We start from the raw sequence: 27458 nt of genomic DNA, 5'->3' as shown, positions 1-27458 counted from the left end.
CTTGTACAGGCAGATGTCCAGTGTTTGTGCTCATGTTATTGGAGCGCTTAATTTGTGGATTAGGAGAGAACACATCTCTCTCTTTGGTTTACATTCATCCAGTGTCTAGGTCATCTACTTGTATTAATGACAGATGATAATAGTGTTTGACATATTCTGTGAGGAAAAACTATTTTAAGAAAATGCTGTGGGAACAAAAATACTATGTTTCATGTCTTATATTTTCTCCCTTCAATGATTAATGATTACAGACAATTTTTTTTTTTTTTTTTTTCCTATTGGTTGTTGCCACTTCCTCCACTCTTGGTGAGTTCAGATTATGCACCTCATCGGGTGACTGATATGTCCAAGTGCAAAGGCTCTGTTTCCATGAAAATAACACTAGCAGGTAAAAGAAAAGGTGAGAACACCCAAAACCTGTATTTTGGATCTTTTTTCCTTAGTGAAGTATTTTTCAGTTTTCATTAAAGAAAGTGTTTGACTGTGCCCGGCCAGTAGTTGGGATGAGGGGCAGAGAGGGAGGATGGCTGAGCTTAGTTCTCTAACCTTTTCCAGTTTTGCCATAGTCTTTTGTGACTGTGTGATGATAAACGTTGCAAATGGTTTGCTGTGCATAGCAAATAACCAGTCTGGGTCTGTAGAAGAACTCAGTGCTGTATGCAGATGGTACGATAGATTGAGGTGGAGGATGCCCCATCCCTGGGAAAGTTCAAGGCCAGGCTGGACGGGGCTCTGAGCAACTGGATCTAGTTGAAGATGTCCCTGCTCATTGCAGGGGGGTTGGACTAGATGACCTTTGAAGGTCCCTTCCAACCCAAACTATTTTATGATTCTATGATTCTAAGTTGATCTTTAATTCCCAGAGTGCCATTGTCAAGACCCAGGATTGACCTTGAATTATCTGAAAGACTTCAGGCGCTTAACTTTTTCACCAGTAAAACCGTGAAGAGGGTTGGTACTTGCACATGCCTGGATTTTCCAGTATCTTGCTGGGGCTGAAACGTTGGCATCCCTCTCCTACCTTTTCCTACCCTTTCCTTACTACTGCTGCTGACACACGATAGATCAGGTGTTTCTGCACCTGCCTCCTTTGCAGGACCTCCATTGGCAGTGTGGATTTAAAACCACTGCTAGCCTTGAGTTCAGCATGAGATCCAGCAGCTACTCTCCCTTCTGCCAGACCTGTGTAGCGGGGGGCGATTAAAGCCCTTCTTTTGTTGAAGCTCCACTGGCGCAGCCAGGAATACAAGATTCACGAGACTGGAGACCAAATGCCAGAGGAGGAGCATCGTTGCAGGCCGGCCGTGGGGCTGTGTGGCTGGAAGAAAGGGAGTCTCAGCCTACTTGCTACTTCTGGGACTGCTCATGGATTTTATCCAGTGAGTGGTTTTGACACAACTGGGTAAACACAAAATTTAGCTTGGATTATATGATCTTGCAGTAAGTAAAGTATAGTATGGTAAGGAAAAATATTTTTTGAAGGATTTATATACTTGTGTATTGCTGTTAATTTATCAACAGAAAGCCTGCACTTGTTCAGCACTAGATTTTAAGAATTGCCTGAACTAAATACCATATTTTTTCTTGAAAGTTAAATATGGCATGTATTTAAAATATAACTTATGGTTTATATCAGCTAAAATCAGCTGCTCCACTTCTTACAGTCTTTCCAGTTCTAAAGGACCATCCTTTCTACAAGGCGATGAATAATGCAGGTTAGCTTGTTTCTGTGGGCATTTATTACAGCCACACAGAACAGTTCCTGGAGAGGTTTTCTATTTCTTATTTAGCAGCAGTGAAAATCGCAATTATTCTATTTACTTGGCTTGCCACTATGGCAAAGAGGAATTCTTTGGACTGTGAGGAGGAAATGTTTGTTTTCTCTGGCTGCTGCTTGCATATGCTGCTCCAATTATAATTAAATATGAATATTTACCAATAAAATGGAGCATTTTTCAAGTTCAGTTAAATTGATATTTATGATCCAAGATATAGGGGACCCATCTTGTGTTTCGTATAATGCTATTCATTACACAAAACTAATAGACAGAGTAGTGAATCAATAAAATATCACCATGCATGTCAGATGAACATTATGGCTGTAAATTCTTCATCAGGAAGAATCTGTAGGGGAAAAAAGGAAACAAAAAGCTAGATCAAAAGCGATGTGTGGAATTAATGTGGAGAAGATGAAAGGGAAGGAAGCGAACAATAGGGTTGATGTAAGTGGAGGATTAAGTAAAGCAGAAGCAATCATTTTTTATGGGACAGATGAAAAGAAATTTAGAATAATTGTTACAGGAGGTGCAAGTAGTGGCAAGTTGAAAATGGCATCTATTTAGTGGCCGTATGAAAAGTAGGTCTTGTCCGTGATTTGTGCTATCGCTCGCGTCCAAGAAGTAGCTTCCTAATAGCTCATGTAGTATCAGGTACCGTTCTGTCAATGGCATTCACAAAAGCTTATTGGATTCTTTTGGAAGTTTAAATACTGTGCTAGCATCGTTCAACATTGGGTAGCTCCAGATAACAATTTTATTTTAAATGTTTGAAGCCAGCCAAATTTTCCATTCATATCTGCTGACCCTTAGTATGTACAGTTCTGTGTTAACTACGTTGTTTAAAGAAGTGTTTACAGACACAGCTCTTTACTTGGTACAGCTGGTAACATGCGATGGGAAGTTCTGTAACTTACTTTGAGAGTTCCTAAAATAGAGGATAGACTGAAATTATTGTTAGGGCAAAGCGATATCTGTTTTTAAGCGTGCTAGATGCTGTTAATAATATCTTAGAGTTAAGGAAAGCCCATTTTCCAAAAACGTGCGTAAGGCTGATGCAGAGCTCCGTTACGAGGAGCCCTTTGAGAAGAGCCAGGACCGGGGTGTCGCTGTGTTTCCTGGCTGTCCTTTGCTGCATCCCCCTGGTGCAGAGGCTCAAGAAGCCCAGACCCCGCTCTCAGAGCTCAGGGTCATCCCAGCCCCTCACAGAGGAGCAGGGGTGCTGCAGAACGTCTGTACCCTTGTGCTTGGAAAGGCAGCAGAGGAAAATCTGAAGGGGCAGCGCTGCCTTCTTTCTTGGGCTGTGATCCCGTGGCTGTAGGGGAAGCCCTGAGCAGCGAGGTGGAGATGGCCTTTATTCCCAAGGGAATTTTCTTGTTCATTGGTTTAAAAGATTCTTCCTGACTCATCCAGTTTTTCCTCCTTTATTCTCTTGCTTTACACCAGTCAAGAGCTATGATGATTACACCTGTTGGAGATTTTCAAATTGTTATTGCTATTTCCGTCTGTTTTCTGTTTGCCGAAGTCTATCTGTAAGACAAAGCATTGGACATGGTGGTGTTTAGAGGGTCATATTAAATGGGGAACAAATGTGATGGTGTGTTATTATGTAGGTCTGTCACTAATAATTTGAACACTAACCCTTTCAACTTTTTTCTGTTTTTCATAACAGTATGTTCAAGCCCATCTTCTATCCTTGTTGTTCTTTCTGTGCTGTCCTCAATTCGTCACCACCTTTTGAATAATGAGGCCTTGAGTTATGGATACATGATTGTACCCAACTCTTTAAAATCCTTTCCCTACCACTTACGATATGTTTGATTTTTAATGTGTGAAGTTAGCTTTGTTAACACGGTTTTCTAGGTAGGGCCTCTATATAGTCAGGGACTGTTATTTCCTTGCTCTGAGATAATGTCCCTGGCCTTTTTGACCTGGGGTTACACTAACTGCTTTGGCTTTTTATTGAATCCCAAACTAATTTTTTGTTTGCTGGTGTTTCCTTTTAACTTTACGGGGGATTTCCCCCCATGTTTCTAATTTGCTTTTGGATATTTTTTTTTAAACATTGTTCAGCTTTTCAAACACTGTCTACTTCTTAATTTCTTATTTTACCTACTTTTGCTCTAGTTCTGTATTACGTTTTCTGTTAATATACTTGCATAGAACCTCTCAAGCTCTTTGAAACTATTGGGGAAAGTCTTAACATTTTTGTTTTGGTTTTGCTTTGTTTCATTTACCATATCCTGAATTTCCCACATGAGCTGCATTGACTCTTTGGCTTTTAGGTGCAGACTGCTGAAAGCCCTGGTTCTCCAAAGAACACCTTCTGCAGTTATATTTTCTCATATTTTCTGAATTAAAGCTTGTACAAAGCAAAATCTTTAATGGATCTTTTGTCTTGTACTTTCCAGTATCCATGATGCTTCCAACTACTTTTTTTCTGTTACAATGTCAAAATTAAACCTCGCTTCTTAGTGAGAATGAATTTCACACCTTTTAAAAGAAATTAAGATGATGAGCTGGTTGTTCCCCTATAGCACATCACTGGAGGTAAACTCCAATTGTTTCTATACAGTCTGTGTATGCTGTCTTTGTAGTAACTGGTTGACTGATTTGGACTGGTTTATTGCTTTAAGAGCAGGGATGCCCTGGCAGAGTTTACTGTGGAAACAAGAGCAGAATTAGTTCAGGGGCATTGCTTTCATTGCGTTGAGCTCTTCTCCTGTCTCTTAAGAGAAGGAGGAGTTTCTCTTGTGGAGATTTTCCTGTTCTTTGATCCCTGGCTGGAGCATCTCTGTGCTTTGGCGTGGGGACCATTTAAAATGACTGGGATGGTGGAATCTCTGTACAATAAGCATAAGAAGGTCCCTGTCTGCTGTGCAGGATGTTTTCTTCAATGCATGTTAGGTAGAGACCAGCCAGGTTTACTTGACTCAGGAATTGGACCCTTGTTTAGAGTCTGGGAAAAGCAGGAAAATGTTGGTATCTCTGGGGACTGGTAGGGCTTTGAATATGGAAGCATTACGATCCACAGGTAAACTTCCCGCGTTTTCCCATCTTTGTAAATTCACTGATGCTTTGTGGCTACACTGGAGAGTATGAAATGATGGCTATTAGGCTGGAAGATTCTGCTTTCTAAGCTTTTAGAGAAAGATTTTTCTGAAAGGTTCCCAGAATGTGTTTAGAGATAGCTCCACGGTACAGTTCTATGAAAGATAAGCCTTTTGTGACAAAACCTTCAAAAAAGAAGTCTGTACATTTCCCATGGTATTTAAACTGGCAAAAGCAGTGGAAACCGTGATGTCTGGATGCCCCATTTGTTGCTGCCTGAGAATCAGATCTCATTATTGTTTTGTATTCTCTGTTTGTTTTCTTCTGATCTGATATCTAATTGATATCTAATTCATATCTCCAGCATTTCACAGTGTTGTAACTTAATGTGTGACGATTGCATGTTTTATTTAGGACAGTATAAAACTTATTCTGCTCATGTTGGCAACTGTTAGAAAGATGTATATTTTTGATTTGCCTGAAGTCTGAATATTTATAGGTGATTAAAATAAAGAGGTTGTTTAGCAGGTGCTGACTGCATTTTTGTAGTTACAGAGTCATAATCACTTTGTGAGGTTTCTCTGTTGAGGAAATCATCTTTGTTTAATGCTAAAGGATGTAGGTAATCTGCCTCTAATGCCAAATTATTTCAGGGTGTGCACTTCTCTTTTTCCCCTACATTTACGTAGATCGGAAAACTGAATGTTCCAAACAACTCGTGGCACAGTTTCCAAATCAGCTTTTATGTTCTAAAAATGTAATTAAGATTTTTCAGCCCAAAACATAAAAAAGAACTCAAATTTAATTTCTATGATGTTTTTGAAGGAAATATTTAATTGGTTTTATTAGCACGGTGAGTTTGAATTTACCCTGGTAAAAGTCAGTAGCAAGCCACTATCACCTGTTTAAATGTAAGTAGCTGGAACCATAAGAAAATACTGAATTCCAAGAGGGGTCTATTCACAAACAGCACTTTTATGCCTTTTGAGTGAATGGATGGTAATCAGTTTGTTAACATAAACAATGCAATCCCATTAACTGCTAAGGTAAATAGCATTAGATGTAAACATCTTTTTTACATTGCTACATGACTTGATTTGTTCTGCTTATGGAAACGCTTCAAAACCTTTTAGCATTTTCTGTTTTGTGTAAGTGGCTTTATAACTCTTCTGATATCTTCTCCCTACTGCACCAGCTTTGCATCCTTATCCCTTGTGCACCAGCCTGTGTTCTTTCCTTTTCTATTTATCCCTGGCACCTCTGGAGCAGTGACATTCTTACTCCCTTTTCTGGGCTTATTTTAAAAGCTCAAGGAAGGGTTTCCAAAGAGGGAATATGTCTGCTTTTACTCCTGGTAATTCCTTAGCGTTCTTTCTTCTCCCTGCAAGATGGCTGGTGTGTTTTGATAAAAATGAGTATTGTTGTCTTGGTGACAGTCAAAGATGCCCAAGAAAGATGATTTAAGTGTGTGGCTGGGAAGCAGCGAATGGTGGAAGGGATTTGGTAAGCATTTGATGGTGCTATTGCTTCTGACCAGTTCTTGAAAGTCGTCAGTTAAAACACTTGCTTTGATTTTAAAGTTATTAAACTTGGAAACAAACCAAATAATGGGAATAGGTTTACAGGTATTTTTTATTGTGTCTAGTATCCTCTGCCCCAGTGCTGATTTTTTATTTCAAAAATGAAAGTGGCTCTTTTTTATCTACTGGCTGTAAGGAAGAAAAGGTCTCCTACAACCACCATTTTTCTTATACTTGGGAAACCATATAACTAGTCTACCTTTTTTTTTTTTTTTTTCCCCTTCATCAAGTGGATTAATACAGCATACAGAAGTATGGCTGTTTGATTGAAGGGCATACATTGGATCACAGACTATATGAAAATAGATTTGGCTTGAAAAAGAGTCAGGTTTGGTTCCATGATACGCTTATTGTCCTGAAGCATCTGGGGCAGTTTGGGGAAGACACGTAACAGCAGGTATTTTGCATGTAGCTTTTAGTTTAAGTGGTGAATAACCTTGGACTGGGGATATTGGAAGGGCCGCTGGTGACCTCTATCCTGTTGTGACAGCTGAGAGCAGCAGGTTGGAACTGCTGGATGAAATCCATACCCAGTTGCCCACTGTACTTTCTTCTTGTCACTACACAATGTCAAATCAACGGCACTTCTCCCCCGCCAACTGTTGCTTATTCTAGACGTTGACTAACTTAGAAGAGAAGGTAGCCTTGCTGCCACGGTAGTAGAATGCGAAAAGTCACGGAAATCAGTCGTGAGCTCTGTCCAGTGTGGGCATCCACACTATGGAACTAGGCTGAGGTGCAGTTTAACTTCCAAATATAATAAAGTGATGCTTTTCTTTCTCATTAGAGCCCACTGATTTTGTTGGATCTCTGTATGAAGTTGTAAAATGGTGTGGTATGCTTTGTTTAGACCGGCATGGAAGCCTACCTAATGCATAATTCTGAGTTTAGAAAGGAGATGGAAAGCAGACCAGTAGGAATTAATTTTTTTTTTTCAACATTGGGGATTCATGTGCGCATGTTGATCTGCCTGTTGTCTTTTAAAAATAGTCTTCCTAATTTGTATGCTCTGCTGATGTTTTTTCAAATAGATGTCTGTGTAGTGGTAAAGGGAGCTCCTCAATAGCCAGTATCATTTTCCATCACTCTCTTCCAATTAAGAAAACAAAAATTAGAGAGTTGAGAGTTATGTCTGACTTGTCAGCAGCACGTTGGCTGTCAAGGCAGGAATTCATTAATTCTTGACTGTAAGCTTGAGATCCAGCTTCTGGTGATACGGTCTCTATTAAAATAAATGTTAGCTTGTGTATCCTTATTGCATAACTTTCACTAAATAAATATGTGTATTAGATGAATGCGTAAAAAAAAAAAATCTATCCCAAAATGTGTTCTTTGTCTTAGATGGTAGTATGAGTTTTAGTGTGTCATGTTTTGCAGTGGCACTTTGGTATGTTAATGTCATTCTGTTCTTTTGGAATTTGTACTGTCGAGTGGGATAGGGCTTGGGATCCCTGTCTGCCTCTGAAGGGAAAGAATGGGAACTCTGCAGCTGATAGTCATTTAGGAATCAGGCTTGTGTAGTGATTTGAGTACAAAACCATGAATCATGATTCAAAAGCTACTTAAACAGCGGTGTCTACCTTATCACTGTTTTACTGTCATATTTTTAACTCCTAGCATAATGCTCTTAATGACCCAGGTTCTGTCCCTGGCCTCTATGCTGCACCCCTTTTCAAGACAGAAAACAAGAATATCCCCAACACATTCTCCTGTCACCCAAGGGAAGCTGGAGTGCAGTGCAACTTCGGAAAGTGCCCTATGTGTACAGAAAAATAACAGGTGGTTCAAACAGTGAACCCTCTGCACCATTTTCCACCCAACTAGGAGCAGGACCTGTAGCCAGGCTGGAGGCCATTGAGCTGGGCAGAAGCTGGGCTTTTGTCTTGGTAGAGCAACTGGAAGAGGAGAGCAAGGCATGTTCGTTCTTCTTCCCTTCTGTGTTGGTCCTGTAGCAGTAGACACCCATATTCCCCAAGCCAGCTGTGCTTCTTGTACCCGAAGCTGTTGCCAACAAATGTCAATGATTTTCTAACAGCTGACTGATTTTTGTGGCTGTATTTTTAGCTCTTTTTAAAAAATATATATAACTTTAGTGGACTCAGGCAGGTTGCCGATACGAGACGTCATCTTAGTAATGGCTCCACAAAGAAAACTGAAGTAGTGAAACAAAGCATTTGCCACAGTGGAGTGTTTTCTGTTGTGTACAGCCTCTCCGCTAGGTTTTAGAGAGGATCACTTCCCTGGTGAATGCTCAAAGAAAGCCCTTGCCGGTGAGAGGTGATGAAGGCCATCGCTTCTCTCTCTTATTTTGTTTTGATTCTGTTGCTGTGAAGCTGAGGAGCTGATGCCTGTTGCGTGCTCCTCTCCTTGGTCTCTAGGCTGGCATGCTCCCATTTCTGAAGTGAGATATACTAAAGCAGCTAATGGTAGTTTGCATCTATATGTGCCACTTTAAAGAAAAGAGGTGATTTGGATGTGTGTACACGTGTTTGCTTTATTCTAGTGGTCATGGGCTGTTTGCTCTTCTTGTGATTAGGGACTGCCCATTCTGTGAACGTGCTTAATACTTTGAAAACTTGAAAGAAATGATGGCACCCCACACAATGTCAAAATGTGCATTTGAAGTAAAAGCCCAGCAATTCACGTCTTCTGGTCTTGTTCATGGAAGTAAAAGGCTGCCTTCATGACACTTAGAGCAAATGAATTTCTCTCCTGCAGTCAAGCACTGAATAAATTGCTTGATCTAGTTTGGTACAAAAGGACATGATCTATAAATAGTTAACAGTTTTCTGCAGGACAAGCGATCTATAGACTGGAACTCTCTCTTGGGGTCTTTTAAAAAAGTAAGTGCTGATATGAACAAAAGGAAAGTTTGTTTAAAAAAAAAAGGAGACCTTTTTAATGAGATTAAAACTCACATACTTTGCCTTCCTTTTGAAAGCATCTAGCCAACCACTTCAAAAGTCCAAAAAGCTAACCTTACAGTCACTTGAAGAAAAGAAGAAAAACAGTCAGTCTGTTAATCCGATGTGAATATATTGTCAATAACTACGAGCTGAAAATGCAACCTAAACCAACTGGTTAATTTGAGTCAAAGAAATTGCTGTCATATAACCATCAATGAATTCAGTTTTTATTTGAAAGCCACTATTTTGGGCTTAAAGGAACTTCTCTTTATGACATTTTACGAGTTTGTCGACACTGTTGGCCACCGGGTCTCTCTGTCCTATTAATATTTGCTCTTCCACGCACTTTTTTGGCAACTGATCTTGCAGGTTTTTAGAGCGTTGCTGACTGTGATAAGCAAAACCTGTAAAACATTTTAGTGTGCTAAAGGAAGCATCCATCTACCAAGTTTCTTCATGTGTCATTCTCAGAAGAATGCGCAAAAAATAGTTATCTATTGGAAACAAAAGGAAGAAGCCTACCTTTTTATGGCATTTTCAGCTTTGATTCTTTTTTCACTGACAGTCATCTTGAAAGCGGTGTCAATGTGGGTGTCCCTAAAAACACCTGTATGACCTGTGCATGTAAAATTGGGGTGTTAATAGCAGTGTTGTGTGCAGGCCAGGGTGGTGATGGTGGCAAAGGGACTGGCACGTGTTGCAGGTGTGGATGTTAATCCAGTGAGTGTCTTCAGGTACGTGCTACTGTGTGTATGCACCACAGCTTGCACAAGGACCTGCGTGCAAATATGACTGGGCAGAGCTTAAGAAGTAGAGATATGACTATGAGTGCTTGGAGACCAGAAGGATCCTTCACTAGAGTGAGGAGAAGACCATCTATGTTTACAGATTTGCTGTGGGTTTTGGGAGAGCAAATTGTTCTGTGTCTACAGGGAAGCTGAAAGCCAAGTACACAGACTATGAAATCACTTGGGCAGGTGAAGGCTACTGACTTGATCAAGTAAAAAAAATTGAAATAGCATGGTGGCAGTATGTTACAGACCACCTGGTCTAGGTGAGGAAGTAGACTAAGACTTCTTTGAACAACTAGAGGAAATCTCCGTGTCACAGAACATGGTCCTCAGAGAGAACCCTGACATCTTCTGGAAGGGCAACATGATGGGATGCAAGGAGGAAGATTTCTCAGGGCTGTTTGGGATAACTGGTTGGTACTGGGTTGGTGAACTGGTGTTGACACAGCTGGATCTGCTATTCACTATCAAGGAAGAACTGGCTGAAGACATGATAATCAATAACAGCCTTGGCTGTGGCAACACATGTGGCAAGTCTTTAAGGGCAGTATCCTCTTAGTGTGAGAATACTCAGGATAATAAGCACCTTTATCAGCAATACAGTTTCATTAAGAACAGGTATAATGGCAGAGCTCCAGTGCAAAAAGGCAGCATTTGAGAGGTAGAAGCAGAGGCAGAATACGAAGGAGGAATTTAGAAAAATTGTCCTGGCATGGAGGGATGGTGCAAGGAAAACCAAGGCTTACCTTGACAGTTGCAAGGAATGTTAGGAGCAAGAAGAGCCGCAACCACTGTGTTAGTAATAAAAAGCTGGAAAGAGGAAATGCTGCATCAAAAAAGGGATCGCAAGTGATTTGTTAGAAGCAGACCCAGATAAGCCCAAGACACCTAATGACAACTTTGCTTCAGTCTTCAACAGCAAGGTGTCCCAAGCCTCTGTTATTAGTAGAAGAGTTCAGGGAGGACGCAGATGCAGATCAAATCAGTGATTGGGAGGGTTCAACACATGGAAATCTGTGGGACCAGGCAAACTGCATCCAAGAATGCTGAGGGAGCTGACCGATGTGGCAGCAAGACTGCACTCTATACCTTTGAAAGGTCATGGAGGTTGGGGGAGGCCCCTCATTACTGAAGAAAAGCAAATGTTGTACTAGTCTTCAGAAAAGGCTCAAAGCAAAGCCCATGGAACTACAGCCTGGTCAGCCTCACTCCAGCTCCTGGGAAGTTCATGAAGTGAGTCCTCTTGGAGCACATTTCTGGACGCATAAAGAAGGTGATAGGGAACAGTCAGCATGAATTCACTGAGGTCTGATTAACCCGACAGCTTTCTATGATAAATTGATTTATTGGGTTTGCACGGCAAGGTTTTGGTAGAGGGCGGGCTATGGGGTGGCTTCTGTGAGAAGCTGCTAGAAGCTGCCTCCATGTCCCATGGAGCCATTGCCAGCCAGCTCCAAGACGGACCTGCTGTTGGCCAAGGCCGAGCCCATCAGCGATCATGGTAGCACCTCTGGGATGACATAGTTAAGAACTGGGGAAAAAAACTGCTGGGAAACAGCATCCGGAAGAGAGGAGAGATAATACGTGAGGGAAACAGCCCTGCAGACACCCAGGTCACTGAAGAAGGAGGGCAGCAGGTGCTCCAGGCACCAGAGCAGAGATTCCCCTGCAGCCCATGGTGAGGCCACCTGTCCCCTGCAGCCCATGGAGGTCCATGGTGGAGCAGAGATCCACCTGCAGCCTGGGGAGGACCCCACGCCAGAGCAGGTGGGTGCCCAGAGGAGGCTGTGACCCTGTGGGAAGCCCACGCTGGAGCAGGCTCCTGGCAGGACCTGTGGCCCCGTGGAGAGAGGAGCCCAGGCTGGAGCAGGTTTGCTGGCAGCACTTGTGACTCCATGCGGGACCCAGGCTGGAGCAGTTTGTTCCTGGAGGACTGCACTCTGTGGAAGGGACCCTCGCTGGAGCAGTTTGTGTAGAACTGCAGCCTGTGGGAAGGACTCACCTTGGAGAAGTTCATGGAGAATTGTCTCCCATGGGAGGGACCCCACACCGGAGCAGGGGAGGAGTGTGAGGAGTCCTCCCCTGAGGAAGGAGCAGCAGAGGCAACGTGTGATGAACTGACCACAACCCCCATTCCCCATCCCCCTGCGCTGCTGGTGGGGAGGAGGTGCAGTAAAGTTGAGCCTGGGAAGAAAAGAGGAGTGGCGGAATGTGTTCTAAGATTTGAATTTTCTTTCTTGTTACCCTACTCTGATTTTACCGGTAATAAATTACACTGATTTCCCCAAATCTAATCTGTTTTTCCCATGACAGTAATTGCTGGAGTGATCTCTCCCTGTTCTTACCTCAACCCATGAGCCTTTTGATATATTTTCTCTCCCTGTCCAGTTGAGAAAGGGGAGAGATAGAGCAGCTTTATTGGGCCTCTGGCATCCAGCCAGGGTCAATCCACTACAACTGACAGGATTGTCTACTAAGGGAGAACATTGAATATTACTTACCTGGATTTTAGCAAGTCTTTTGACACCATCTTGCACAGCCAGATGGATAAAAAGGCAGTTGAGTGGTTAAGCTTAATGGATCATGGTAATGGGTTGTACACCACTCAGAGGTCACCAAGAGTCTGTATCGTGAACAGTCCTGTTCAACAACCTTATCAATGACCTGGAGGAGGCAATGGGAGTGGATGGTCATAAAATTTACATCAGACATAGAATTGGGAAAGCTGCTCAATACAGTCAAGGGCAATGCTGCCACCCAGTGGGACCCAGACAGGCAAGAAGAGTGGGCTAATTGGAGCTATGTATATGTATTAAACAATGTCAATGTTTTTCTTGTGGACACAGTATCTAGATGTGGTCTGAGTTTTGAGTTGAGGGGACTAATCACTTCCCCCAGTCAGCAAACACCGCTTTTGTTAGCAAAGCACAGGGCACTGTTAGCCGCCTCTGCTGCCAGGACATGCTGCTGACCCGTTCATGCCCAGCTGACACGTCTGCCCACATCTCCAAGTCCTTCTCCACAGAGCTGCTCTCCAGCTGGTCAGGTCTCAGCCTATATCTGTGGGCTCTTTCTTCCTGCATACTGGAATCAACAATTTGTGTTGAATTTTGTGAAGTTTCCATTAGCCCCTTCCTCTTGCCTGTCTAGGTGTCCCCGGATGGCAGCCCTGCCCTGGAGTGTGTTAACTGCTTGCCCCAGTTTTGTGCCATCTGTAAACTTGACAAGAGTACACTCTGTCACCTCATGTCAAAGGCTTTTTGAGTAATGAGACCCTGGGTCGCTGGCAAATACAGTCCGAAGAACAGGAGAAAAAGCATATACAAGAAGCTTCACTAATAAGAACTGCCCACATAGGAAATCTTGATGACTTTCTTTGCATTTATGAAGGACAACACATGAAGTACTGTTTGGTTGGTACTATTCCTAATGTGGCAGGTACGATGCCCTTTTTATTCAAAGTGCTTACAGACAATGTGGGGCAGTTGGAGAAAATTGTATAGGAAGACCCAATAATTGCCAAGACAACTCTGCAAATGACCACCAAGTCTTTACAACTTCCAAGTAGCCGGTAATTTTCATGATAAGGAAGTCTCTTGTGGTTTTTAGCTTTGGGAATATACAGAGAGATGCAATATAGTTTTTGAGCTCTTCTGCTGACTGGGAAAGAGTTTTTTATGTTGAGGACTAGCAAAATATTTTACAAAATGTATGGGGGTTTATGTGTCATGCTTCTAAAGGAAGCCTTAGACTCATCAGCTTCGTGAAGGCTTTGCTCTCATTCCTAAGGATACATGGGACTGCAGAAAGTGAGGATGGTAGCTTTGGTACAGGATAGTTTTCATTTGCCTTTTCTGTTCCACATACTTCTCTGTTAGCTGGACAGTAGATTAGATGAGAATTTCAGGAATTTTGTGGAAACTTTGGGAAACAAAAGCTGCTTTGTCCAACTCAATTTGGCTTAGTCCGAGATCGCTACAGACTTACTGAACGCTGCTGCCTACAGCTGGACCTCCTATGGCCACACCATGCTATGAGCCCTCTGCCTGCCCCCTCTGCTGCACTAGAAGCAATACCAATCTTTTACCTGACTTACAAAAATGAAAATAATCTCCTTGCTATTTTGGCACAGATGGTAATGTTTAGCAATAGAGGTAAAGAGGCTTCTGCCTGAGACAGTTATTTTTCCCAGAGAAGATGACATCTTTTCCAGGACACCTTTACTTTGCGTAGGCTTGAGGAAAGTCCTCAAGTATGTGTGATACCTTACATTTGCAACAGTGATGCTTGCTGCCATTATTCCTTCCTTGCAGGATGATTTACGGTTTCAGTTTGTAGAGTCCTTGCTGCCCACTGGATGCGCCTCAGATTTACAGCTAAACTGATGCCACTTGAAGGAACTGGAGTCTATGACACTGAATATTTGTAAATCTCATATGAATAGTAGTGTCTGTTGTCCTGTAAGGTAACATCTTCATGGGCAGCTGTCTTGATCAGAGAAAGAATTCAGCCGGTCTGCAGAGGACGACTTTTCATTTGATTGATCTGATCAAGTAGGGAAAGGCATCACTTCTGCTACAGCACGAGGTAGAATTGAGGGGTGTAAGGAGTCAGGGTAGGGGTGGCGTAACCCAGTAGTCAGGGCCAGGACTCTCTAGGCCAGGAGTTAAACCAAAAGCTTCAAGTTTAAGTCAAGCTAAACACTGTGCTGGGAGGCAAAATTGGAACTGTGGGATTAAGTCAGCAGCCTTAAGTTAGTCAGACTTGGGGCTGGCATGAGGAACTTCAGGCATAATGTTTTGAAGCATCAGTCAGGAAACAACTGGTCAGGCTGCCCTCCAGTCTCCTGGAAAACCACCTTCATTTCCAGGAGAAAAAAAGTGACATGTGCCAGATGTCTGCGAGACTCTGCATTAGTAAATTAACAGGGCTATAACACTCAGGTTTTTGCCACCTCCTTTAATTGCCTGACATGCATATAGAATGCCAAATGATGTTCTCTAAAGGAAACTGAATGCAGATGATGCTTTGCAGCTCTTTGCGCTATTGGTTAGCTGGTACCCATCATGCTGAACATCAGGAACTCAGTCCACAAGAGGTGAAGGGGCTGCTACTTATGTAGTTCAGGTGCATACCAGCAAAAGCCTGCATAGTTGTCACAGTAGAGTAAGCTGTTGACCTTTTTCTAGCATCGTGTCTCGGACTTGTCATTCTTCTTTCTGAGACTGCATTTACAATAGCTTTTGAATTAGAAATAATTGTAAAGGAGGACCGGGGCTACTTTCATCCTTTATGCCCTTACACAGGGACAAACAATCCTATTAAAAAAAAAAAAAAATCCACCATGACCATGCCACATTGATGTAGTGTAGTAATGGTTCAAATAACTATAGTTACCACAGAGTAATTCCCTTATGCAACACAACATTATGTGCACATGCGTGCATTCACACATGTGCACACACTTGGAACTGAGTAGTTGAGGCTAAAGCTGGACTACATAGCTGTGGTGTAAAGTACTATGTGGCCTGCTGCATGAGGGATTTGACTGGGATCTCCTCCCTGCAGTTCAAGTGTTAGTATCCGTTGTGTGATGATTTGTTCCTGGTTGTTTTATGAGCACAGAAACAAAAGAGGAAATAGTCAATGTAACTCTTATTTAGTCATCCCTGTGTCCCCCTTCACCCCCTCAAGACTAAGGCAAAAAGGCCATGGTTTTATTGCAGTATTTGTTAGGTGCCATTATCATATCCATTGCTAAAGGAGGAATGAAGGCAAATGCAAACTTTTAACAAGTTCTTTGGACATATTATCTATTCCCATACCTTCACCAACTAACCTTGCTTGGCTGTTGGCTGCTGAGCTGCAGAAGGTTTACTCTACTAGGTAAAGCGTTGATTTGATTCCAACCCCCATCTGTGTTTTTCATTCTTTTTTTTTTTTTTTCTTCCTCTGCTTTCCCCTCATTTGTAGTGGAAGTAACATGCTCACTACACAGTAAATCTCTTACCTTCAGTCCTTGTTCATTTTCTCTGATGGCCTGACCTCCTGGCTTTGTTATCCTACCTATTGGAGCTGTGATAGCCAACTTCCTTGTGATGCTATTGGCTTTACATCATCTTCCCCAGTTGCACATATTGTGGTGATTCTCAGGTGAAAGCATCTAAGAGCCTGTAGCTCTGTTCTGCAAGATGGCTGCTGCAGCTTACTGGGGTATGCGTTAGTTCAAATAACACTTTTTCCCCCTGGCCCCGGTCCTTTATTCTTTCTTGAACAGGGAAAATACAGCAGAGGCAATATATTGTCTGCTGGTTTTTGCATACAAGCAGCTTTAATGTTCCTAGAGTGCCATGGTTTGTTTAGACCTTCTTTCAGGGTGGTTTCCACCAGAAATTTTTTGATAGTAACGTAATCTAGAACCAATGATGGCTAGACTTGCATAGACCCTTGTGAGGGATTTTAAACAGGTCATTTGATGCTGTGACACACTTGGTTTACTTTTGTTCATCTGTACAGTGATAAAAGAGCTAATGATTGAGTTTTGTTGCGGAGGTATCGACTTGCATCTTGCCACTGAAACACCTTTCCCTAGGACTACAGGTATCAGCTAGAGATTTTCTGAGGGGGTGCGTGTAAATCCCACAGTGCAACAAGCCCGCTGTACAGTTGAAATGTCTTTGGTGGCCAGTAGCCTGGTTATGCTGGTACCCCTAATGTTCTGTGTGTGATTCTGTGATGCCTTCATAGAATGTCCTGAGTTGGAAGGGACCCACAAGGATCATCGAGTCCAACTCCTGTCCCTGCACAGGACAACCCCACAGGTCACACCGTGTGTCTGAGGGCTTGTCCAGTCTCTTCTTGAACACTGTCAGGCTTGGGGCCGTGACACCTCCCTGGGGAGCCTGTTCCAGTGTCCACCACCCTCTGGGGGAAGAACCTTTTCCTCATGTCCAACCTAAACCTCCTCTGGCACATCTTCCTGCAATTCCCTCGGGTTCTGTCATTGGTCACTAAAGAGAAGAGTTCAGTGCTTGCCCCTCCTCCTCCCCTGGTGAGGAAACCATCTCCCCTCCTTCTCTGGAGAGATGTGGTAGATGATGTTTTCAGACACAGGCTCCAGTGCAGACAGTCTGTCTTTGGTTATAGCAATACTGATAGAGAGCTTTTTAAATAATTGCCTTACCAAAGTTCAATTGCTAATCAAACGGGGGTGAGATGGAGCCCCAGATTTGCTTTTCTCCATTGGCAAAGTTTTGTTGTTGGTTTTTGTTGTGTTTTGTTTGTTTGTTTTCTCTCTCTCTCAGGAGTTTGTGAAATAAAGACAGTATTTGCTGATTCAGGTTCCAGCTGCTTTGCAGCACTCCGGCAATGCAAACCAGCTGCTGGTCTGGTTTAACTTAAGCTGGGTTTATGGCTGGTTTGCATCACTAGGGCAGTGTAAAGTACCTGAAGCATGCCAGCTAATCTGGCCTATTGGTGAACCGTTATAAATGACTTGTTTTTCTTCGTGTTCCTTACATGTCACTTTATTTATAGTTAAAGCCCCTAGAAATTGAGTAGATTGTGTCACTAAAAGACAGATTTTTGTGTTCTAAACTAAAGTCTATAAAATTAGAGGTTCTTTCAGCCAGAGTTTTTCTTCTCAACTGAAATAAAATTATCAAATTACACATTGCTCGTCTGCACTTGTCTGTTATGGATTTCTTTTAAGTTACACTAAGATTACAGTTGCCTGTTCTTGTTATAAGATGAAATAATGATTAGTCTGAGATCTAAAAGAGCAGGGTTTATAAGTTTTATTTTGCAAAATGTGGGCTCAGCTTTTATTCTAAATGCAGTATTTTTCTTCTAGTTTACTAAGAATGTATGCAATATTTCTGTCATTATCAATATTGTCTGTAATTTACTGATTGAAAATAGTTCAGAGATTCTGAGAGAAGAAAGAAATCAGCCAACCATGATTTTTCTTCTGTTTATAGTAAAACATATAACTGAAATAATATTTGGCTACCTTGGATAGCATGATGAATGTTCAAAACATGCCACAAATATTAGCCTTTAATTATATTAGTCTTTGTATAGTGTGGTGTTTTGGGTTTTTTTTCCCCATGATCCAGCTCTTTCTCTGTTACTTTCACAGTGTTGAATGCATGATGTGTGTTTTTAAACAGTATTATACAATGGAAGAATAACAGAAGTGTCATTAAAGCTACTCTGTTCTATGCTTTCTTCAGAACTCAGGGTTTTTGCTCTTCACATTAAAATATTTTTGTATAAAGATTACAGGATGATTTTTAAAATATATATTATTTGTGGATAAACATATTGGCATTCAAGTCAGGAATTGTATTCCTCTGATCAGCTGTATATTGGAAGAAAACATGACAGAATTTGCAAAGTTCTTCTGGACTTTGAGGCAAAACACTGAAGAATTAATTACTGCCTCCTATTAATTAAGATAACAATGCAAAACCCTTCATTAGAAGCGTAGGAAAAGTTCTTCCTTGGTCCTTGGAGAGAATATTATATGCAAGCCCCGTTGTGTGGGTTGCAAGGTGTCACTGGAATTTATATGCATTACTTGTCTAATTGCAGTAAATGTAGCATGTCCAGATAGGTTTAAAAGTTGGATGGCTGTTTGCTACTTGCTGGAAATCACTTGAAACCTTGCTACTCAGAGGCAGCTGTTCACAGGTCCTTCACCTCTCCCCAGAGAGAACTGGAAGACTCTGTTGTTGGACCTTATCTTTTATGGCAGAAGCAGTAAACATGACAGGTTGTTTGGGAGCCATCTGTTTTAAAATGGTTGCTGCTTTGTATGCAGTAATGAACTTGAGATCAGTTTTCTGTCTGTCTTCATGGTAACAGCCTTGTTTGGTGTCACAACAGGTGGAAGTTGATGGGATGAAACTAAACGTGACCAGCGAGTGGAACCTGGCTTTGCCCTTATTGTCTGTCACCATTGACGGCACTCAGAGGACTATACAGGTAAATCCACCGACGCTTCATTTGTAGAGCTGAGGTAACCAGAAGCCTTTGGGTATACAAATAATTGCAATATGTGGGGTCTGAACTTCTGATACATCATAAAAATTACGTGGTGTGCAAATAACATAATCTTTCTACTTGGAGTGCATCCAGAGCTTCAGTGAAGTGAACTTGTCTCAGACTTACTCAGAGTTTTGAACATAGAATCATAGAATCATTCTGATTGGAAGAGACCCTCAGGATCATCGAGTCCAACCATTAACCTAACCCTGGCACTAAACCATGTCCCTAAGAATCTCATCTATATGTCCGTTAAACCCCTCCAGGGATGGTGACTCCACCACTTCCCTGGGCAGCCTGTCCCAATGCCCAACAACCCTTTCCATGAAGAAATGTTTCCTAATATCCAATCTAAACCTCCTCAGGCACAACTTGAGGCCATTTCCTCTCGTCCTATCACTTGTTACTTGGGTTAAGAGACCAGCCCCCTCCATGCTACACCCTCCTTTCAGGTGGTTGCAGACAGCGATCAGGTCTCCCCTCAGCCTCCTTTTCTCCAGGCCAAACAGCCCCAGTTCCCTCAGCCGCTCCTCATCAGATTTGTGCTCCAGGCCCCTCACCAGCTTCGTTGCCCTTCTCTGCACTCTCTCCTGCACCTCAATGTCCTTCTTTTAGTGAGGGGCCCAAAACTGAACACAGAGAAGTTGTTGCTTGTTTTAGCCACAAATTTACCTCAGTTTCTAGGATCTGTTTACTTGATAACGTGAGGAGATAGTTATTTAATCACTTAAAAAATAAAGAACAGATTACTGTTTACAAAAAGGTGGGTCCTGCAGTAAAAGTATTCACTTCCTCAAGTTTGGATTGCATTCCACTTTTGGGCGTTTGCAGATTGAAAGTTGCACGACAGTGCATCTCACATATGACGTGTTTTTATATATGCTTTTATGAAATATGATCAGTTCCATTACTTGAAAAGAAAAATGTGGAAAACATCCCAAACCTATTTGTTTCTAAGGAAAGTCTAAAAAGGTTAATGCACACTGTTCCTTCTGAGCAATAAGGTGTTTGAAAACAACTTCAAACAAAAGGATGTACCTTTAACTGCCATGCAAATTTTCTGAAGGCAATGCTAGTCAGGATTTATATTCTTCTTGAGAAATCATTCCTTTATAAATGTATATTGATCCTGGAAGTAGTGAAAGGAAAAGAAAAACTTTGAGTTTTTAAAAATATGTTTTTACATGGAGCATTAGCTGTTTATTTTATATACATTTATCAGTGGTACAGTGGTCAGATTTCTGATAATTTGCAGTGCAATATGTGAACTTATTTTTTCATTCTCACCTCTGGTAAATTACCCAAACGAAAATGTTGTTTTTTGCTGTGACTGAATTGAAAAGACTGCAATTTGAAGATTACAAAAAAAAAAGTATCTTTCAAGGATAGTATTGACTGAGAAAGACATTTTCATGACATGCCCAAGTAATTTCTGTACTTAAGTTTTGTACATTTCATGGAAGGTTAATGCCAGTGTCAGGGCTTCCATATGTCTAAAATAATCTTGTATTGTAAAGTGTGTTTCTATATTTTAATACTGGTCCTTTTTTGCTGCTATTTTATAAAGGAAATTCCTAATTTTGGGTAGGAAACAATACTGATATATGAACATATAGTGTATGCCTAGGAGAAAAGCATTTTATTTAGAAGAGAGAACCATATTCGGAAGGCCTCATTGCAAAGTATATTATAACTGTATGACTGGATACAGGTCCCCATATACTAATAGCAGTAAAACCTGTTAATTAAGGTGTAATATTTGAACCGGCATATAAACTTAGTTTCAAAATTAACGATCCTGAGATCTGAACGTGCTCTCTCTCTAGGAGCTGAGCCAGCAATAGTGTTACTTGCACTCCCTGAGAATGACCACATTGTATGAAATGCTGCAGGGCCAGCAATGAGCTGGCTGCATGGTATCCATCCAGCAGAATGTGGAATAAGCACATATGTTGTTTCTTTCTCAGATGGTATCTGTAAGTCATTGCTTTTAGCAAGGAAACCCAGTGGCTGGAAAAGTTATTAATATTTTGGTGTGTTTATGTAAATTTATGGGAACCTTAAACTTGACCTCTCGTGTCCTCTCACTGGAATCTAAATTGGTTTTTTGGTTATATATTTCTCTAGACTTGCCCTGCTGTAAGAACCAAATTAGACAAGTGTATTCCTGTAGGTCAATTTGTCTCCAAAAGCAATTGACCCCTGAGTCACGAAGTATCTTCTTTCAGTACGACTTAGCCTAGAGCCATTTAAGCAACAAATATGGATGAATCAAATAATTCCAGCTGTGCTTTATTAATTTTCAGCCAGTCTAATTTCTCTTCATAGTTGGTTTCATTCTTCTAAATTTGCCCAACCAAATACAGTCTTTGTGAACATTAGATTTCTTTGAAGGTTTGATTTATGCACCTTGGGCTCGATCCTGCAGTCTGGCCCCAATCCAGCAGAGCACTTAAGCATGGGAGCAGGAAATAAATAATTTTTAAATGTTTTGGTTTAACATGTATTTATGTAAATTATAGTCTAGACATTCAAATTGTTGCATATCTGTCGCACATTTAAAAATAAGTAGTTAAGCATGCTCCTGTATTTCCACTCCTTGGCTAAAGGCTTAACGTGTATTAGAGCAAAACAGAGTTAAGAAGACCTACGAGTTTAAACGCCAGGTTTTCTAAGACTGTTTCTAGAGCGCAGGACCTGGGAATACATCTGACACCTGAGAAGAGGTAGGTGCCCTGGTCACAGTCTGTCTAGGGCATCCCAGGGCACAGCCAGGATTCGTGGCAGCCCCCTCCCTCCCTCGTTCCCTCCCCCCCGCGGTTGTTCCCTTTGCGAGGAGGCCCATCTGTGTGCAGCAGATGGGCTCTGCGGAGGTCCTGGCCAGGTCCCCAGGTGATGGAGGGACCAAGAACCCTGGGGTGTCCTGCAGGTCCGTTTGGCTGCAGCAAAAGGGCTCTGAAATGTTTGTGCTGCTGCGGATAACTGCGAAATCTATATGATGCTTATACGAAGTGATGAACTGATGAAAACCTGGGGGTCATTTGAGCAAGAGAGTTCTGAGGTACAGTCTACAGGGATGAGTGTGTAGGCACAACCCATGGCATTTCTTGAAAAATGCAAATTCCATCGTGGTTTTGTTGTTGTTCCTGTTTTCAGTAGTTCCTCAGTTTATGCCAGCTTCTCAGAAGTTTCTCCACTTAGGGCTGGACTCCACCTCTCATTTGGAGAGGCTGGATTTAACACATTGTGAGGTGTAGGATTTTGTCCACCAAGCAAATGATATTTTTGTGTGCAGAAATACTTTGCCAAAGTTGTTTCTCCCACCTGTTTCCAAATATGTTAGCGACTCAATCTGACTTACACCTAGCTATTGTGAATTCAAAATCTGCCTTTGCTGAAGATCAGGGAAGTAACTATAGGCATGTGGTTATGATGTGTCTTCCTGAGGATTCAGATTTGAAGGGATTCTCTGTTATTTAATTGAAAATACATTTTAAAAATACATTTATATATAAAACATGGTTTGAATATGATATAGGCTTTCAGGTAATATTTAGAATAAAAATAAATAAATGAGCTGCTTAATGATTCCTCTGAAGAGCAAGTGGAGAAGGGGAGGTTGATTGAGTTGTGGAAAAAAACTGCAAGAATTCCAGTGGAAACTGGAAGGGAGAATGATGGTTCAGAATGGCATCCTGGAAAGTAACAACAGATGGAAGAGAGGCAACAGGTGTATTTCAGGACAACGAGGACATTTTTATTCCTCTACATCTGCTCCCATGAACCAGGAGGCTAGATTTCGGTGAGCCCTGTGCCTGCAGAAGTTGTTGTCTGTGATATCTTTTCTCCACACGTGCCTATGAACTGGGGAGGGTGTGGAAGGAGAGAAGGGAATAAGCTGCCTTTTCCCTAGAGCTGAACATCGCCTTTTATTCTCTCATGTGAACCGGAATCTAAGGGGACCTCAAGATAAATCAATGAATCCATGAAGTCCAGCAGATGGACTTGAACCTAACTGCAAGTCTGTGCTCCCTATAGTCAGGTTGCAAGTAGGTGTCTTCTGCTGGGACATTGTGCAGGAAGATCAGGTATCTGCAGAGAGGACAGGTTGCCCAAGAAAAAAGCATGTGTAGGAGATCCTTAAACCCTCTTTGCTTTGGTACTACTTGTGTGTGACCAAGTTCTCAAGAACCATCCCACTGACCCTTCAAATTCTGAGGCTGCTCTGTGGCAGCACCACATGGGCAAATGTTACAACTCCTTAGTGCCCTGCTTTCATTGATGCCATCAGCAAACACTCAACCCATCCTTATATATCATTTACTTGCAGACAGTTCCCTGTAGCAAAAGGATTCTGAGCCAGAATAAATTATTTGTCACCTCCCTGGGGAGCCCGTTCCAGTGCTCCACCACCCTCTGGGGGAAGAACCTTTTCCTGATGTCCAACCTAAACTTCCCCTGGCACATCTTCCTGCCATTCTCTCAGGTTCTGTTGTTGGTTGCCCACACTGGTTTCACAGCTCTGCTACCTTGCTGTAATGAAACCTCCCACCCTCTGAAGGTAGTGCAGGCATTCTGCCTGGAGCCTGGAAAACTCTTGGTGGCTTTTGGCAGCTTCAGAAAAGCAGTTTTACGGTGACGCTGGTGATGCCTTCTCTTTGTGTGTTCTGGCTTTCAGAGCATTGGTCTCTGCTGAACTGAAGCTCTGTAGGACATAGACAAAACTCAATTGGACAGGGTCCTGAGCAGCTCATTATTACTTTGACGTTAACCTTGCTTTGAACAGGGAGTATGACTGCCTGATTGCCAGAGGTCCCTTCCAGCCTTACTGTTCTGTGACTCTGTTGGACATCCCAAACTCTACGGTAAAAACGTCTTTATCAGTCACAGCAAGGTGTAATTAGGAGGGTAATAGAGTTACTAAACCAAGAACACAATCTTGTAAAGCTGAAATCATCAGTCTCAAGCTTCAAGTGTTTTTGTGAATGAAATAAATGAAGATTTATCAGTGGAATTTTCTCTACTTACAGTGTTACAGGGAAATCAGTTATTGCATCGCTTATTATTTTTTCATTTAATTTATTTATTGCATCAACAATTGGAGCAGGAGGAGTATATTCTATATCCTGGTATGTGACAAATTTAAGTGCTTCTCTGATACAATGTTTCTTTTGATTATTATTTTGGTTTATAAGAACAGAAAAAATGAAAATGCTGTAGGTTATGACGCCTTTGTTCCTGAGAAATGTCTGATGTTCTGGGAAATGTCTGACAGGAGAACAAAGCCTATACCCAAGTATTCATTTCCTTCAGCCCTGTGGAGAATTTTTTCTAACATATGTGTAATTTTCTTTAGAAAAATTACCTATATATATATATATATTTTTTTTTTTTTAGCATTCTGAGATCTCAGGTGTCATCTGTGATAATGATATATTATGTAGGTTTCAGGTCTAAGGTACCATTACTTCAACACACTCATTTTCTTAACCCCTGCAAATTATTTTGGGAAGCTTTAGTGAGCAGTGAACATGAAGACAGTCCATTCTTTAGTGCTATGTGATTACTGCACACACTCTGCTGTTGTCATTTACCTAAGATTTCAGAATTACTTTTTCTAGTTGTCTCTAGAGGAGGGACACGCAGTGATCTGCAAACGGGCAGACATTTGGAAATACCGCATCCAAACAGCTATACTGTTGGGTAAACTGAAGCCAGAGTGTGAGCCCCAGCACTGGATTCCTGATGGCCTGTATTGATTAACTGGTACCTCACTCCCTCTCTGTGTTTCAGCCTGTTCCAGTTTGGGCTGACCTAGACTCCTCTGGTGTAGATCTATACCGTGCCATATAGACCCAAGCAGTGAGACTGAGGTGGTCATTGCCATTTGGCTTTGGGACCAGGCATCAGTCCATGGCCCTGCTTTATTGAGCAGTGTAGAAACACAGGCTGCCCGTGTTTTCCTCTTTGCTCATCTAGCCACAGTCATCTGAGAAAACAGAGCTCAGCCTTGAAACTCCAAAAATGATCCGTGGATATGATACAGAGAAGGTTATTTTTATTGCCTCACTTGACAGTCCTGTGGCATTTGGGACAAGTACAAAGAAAGACTCAAGTATCCCAGGTGGAAGACAAATACAAAAACCTATTGCATACAATGTAGTATGCCTTGCTGCATCTCAGGCTTTTAAATTTTTTTTGAAAGTATTAATATCTATTGGTCCATGCACTGTTATTGTTGTTACTTCTTTCTCTGCATGGATGTTTGTAAAAAATTTTAAAATGATTAATTTTAAAATAAGCCCTGAATATGCGTATGCCTATATGAAAGCAGCATGCCCAGCTCCTAAGTCATGAAGCCTTAAAAAATATCAGATATCCTTTACTGTAATACCAGAGTATTTGTATTAATGTCTACTTTAAATAGCAAGTACTCAGATCTCATAAGCTGTCTGCAATTTGTGTGAAATCAGTTTAATTCAAGGCTTGCTCCATATTCTTGTCCATGGTTTGAATGGAGAAGGTGTGAAGGGAAGGGAGAAATTCAAGGAAATAAAAGATCATTATTGCTGCTTTTTTTTTAATTGAGCAGCTGAAGCAAAAAGCACATGACACCACTTTTACTGATTCTTTCATGAAAACGATTTTTTTTTCTCAGCTAGGAAAGAAGTGATCAGCTGCTATGCCAAATCAATCCCTCTAGAATTTATTGTCTGCTTCTCAGAGAGAGGTCTCCCACAATAAAGCTCTATCTACAAACAACATACTTGACCCTTTTTTTTAACCTAATGGGATTAGTAATATCCAGTGCTACTCAAGGGGTTAATGAAATATTGCTGGTTGTCACAGTATCTTATGCCATATTTTTTTCCAAAGGAGCTATAAATTTTAATGACAGACAATATCCAGGATGAATAACTATAAGGATTCTCTATGTGTCCAAAGACCAAAGCATCATATTCAGTTGTTGACAGACATTGTAATTTTATGATATCTAAACCCTGAAAGACAAGGAATGGTTCCATTGAATATGATAACATGTTTGGAGAGCAAACGGGAAGGAAGAGGAGGGACATCAAAGAGCAAGAAAGGACTATGGGTCCTGCAAAGAATCTGTCTCAGGGCAACAATGAACATTATCAGATCTAGAACCACATGCCAGTGTATTACCTGCACGGTGTGCCCCTGTAAGAACAAAACATATTACAGCATGTCAAAACAAGAGTAAAGTTTCTAGAAGTCATAGTCATTTTGTGATTTAATGTAATAACGGCAAAAATTTAGAAGTTCATGGGGAGGACTAAACTCTTCGTTACTGTGAATAGTTGTAAATAGCTGGAAACGTTGGGCTGGAGTAAATGTCTTTTAGATTTGTTCTTTACCAACACCAAATAAACGGTATTTCCTGTGGGGTTTTTTTGGTGGTTTGGTTTGTTTTAAAGGAGCACATGGGCATTCTTGGAAGGTGCTCTAGGTATGTAAAATAGCAATGCTCCAGTAGTATTAAAATTAAACATATGTATATCTAAAGCTTGGCAAAAAGAAGCAACAAATGATACTAACATTAGATATCACCTAAAGAAATATTGGGAAGAATCTGTGTTTCCATTTTTCTGTTTATTTTGAGGGTAGAAATTCCTAAGCCATCTTACTGCAGTTAAATCTCAGACATTCAGAGAACGGTGGTTCTTCTAAAAGCAGTAATATGGTGTCTCAGCCTCTTATAAAGGTGCAGGTGCAGTTTGTCTGTGGGGATTGACGCCCTGTAAGCCATTCATTCTGTGTTTAACATCCATATTTGTACTGCTTGGGAACAGATTCCAGTTAGTCCCTGGGAAAGGACGGGGAGAGCTTGCAACGGGTGCCTTCTGGCAGGATCCCTTTTAAAGGGAAAGACTGCTTCAGCATAGTGCTATTTAGGCCAGTCTTAGACACCTTTCACATGTCAAAATGCTTCAGACACAGCAGGACTTGATCATCTCATTCCCCACTAGGTGACGGCTACCCTCGAAAGAACCTGGAAAGTGGAGGTGCCCTGAGGAAGAACAGCCAGCTGAGGCTTCATCTTCTAAAAAGTGTGATCTAAAACTGAAAATGGCTGAGGGCAGAGCAGCACACAAAATCGAGCTAAGTTTCCATCTGTAGTTTAATGCACTAAGGGGAGGAAATGATGGCACCACCAGTGTAGAAGACTAAATTGTGACAAAAGTAGAGAGTTATCCCCTAAGTGGAAAGGCTTGTGAGGCTGCGCAAGTCTGAAGATATAGTGCGATGTAGACAGTCTCCAACATACAAGAAAGCTTTGTC

The 27458-nt window shown here is 41.6% G+C and overlaps 1 protein-coding gene across 3 annotated transcripts in view; it reads left to right on the top strand.

Moving 5' to 3' along the window:
- The window catches only part of PCCA (propionyl-CoA carboxylase subunit alpha), a 287919-nt gene that overhangs the window by 193528 nt on the left and 66933 nt on the right, over positions 1–27458 (top strand). For all 3 annotated transcript variants that reach the window (XM_065637581.1, XM_065637596.1, XM_065637588.1), the window contains one exon: positions 18993–19091. In XM_065637581.1, the coding sequence (XP_065493653.1) occupies positions 18993–19091 (99 nt within the window). The remainder of the gene's footprint in view (positions 1–18992; positions 19092–27458) is intronic.

The sequence above is a fragment of the Caloenas nicobarica genome, chromosome 1 (assembly GCF_036013445.1).
Source record: "Caloenas nicobarica isolate bCalNic1 chromosome 1, bCalNic1.hap1, whole genome shotgun sequence".
Lineage (NCBI taxonomy): Eukaryota > Metazoa > Chordata > Aves > Columbiformes > Columbidae > Caloenas > Caloenas nicobarica.
The sequence above is the reverse complement of the archived record's forward strand: the minus strand, read 5'-3'. Positions and strand labels throughout refer to the sequence as shown.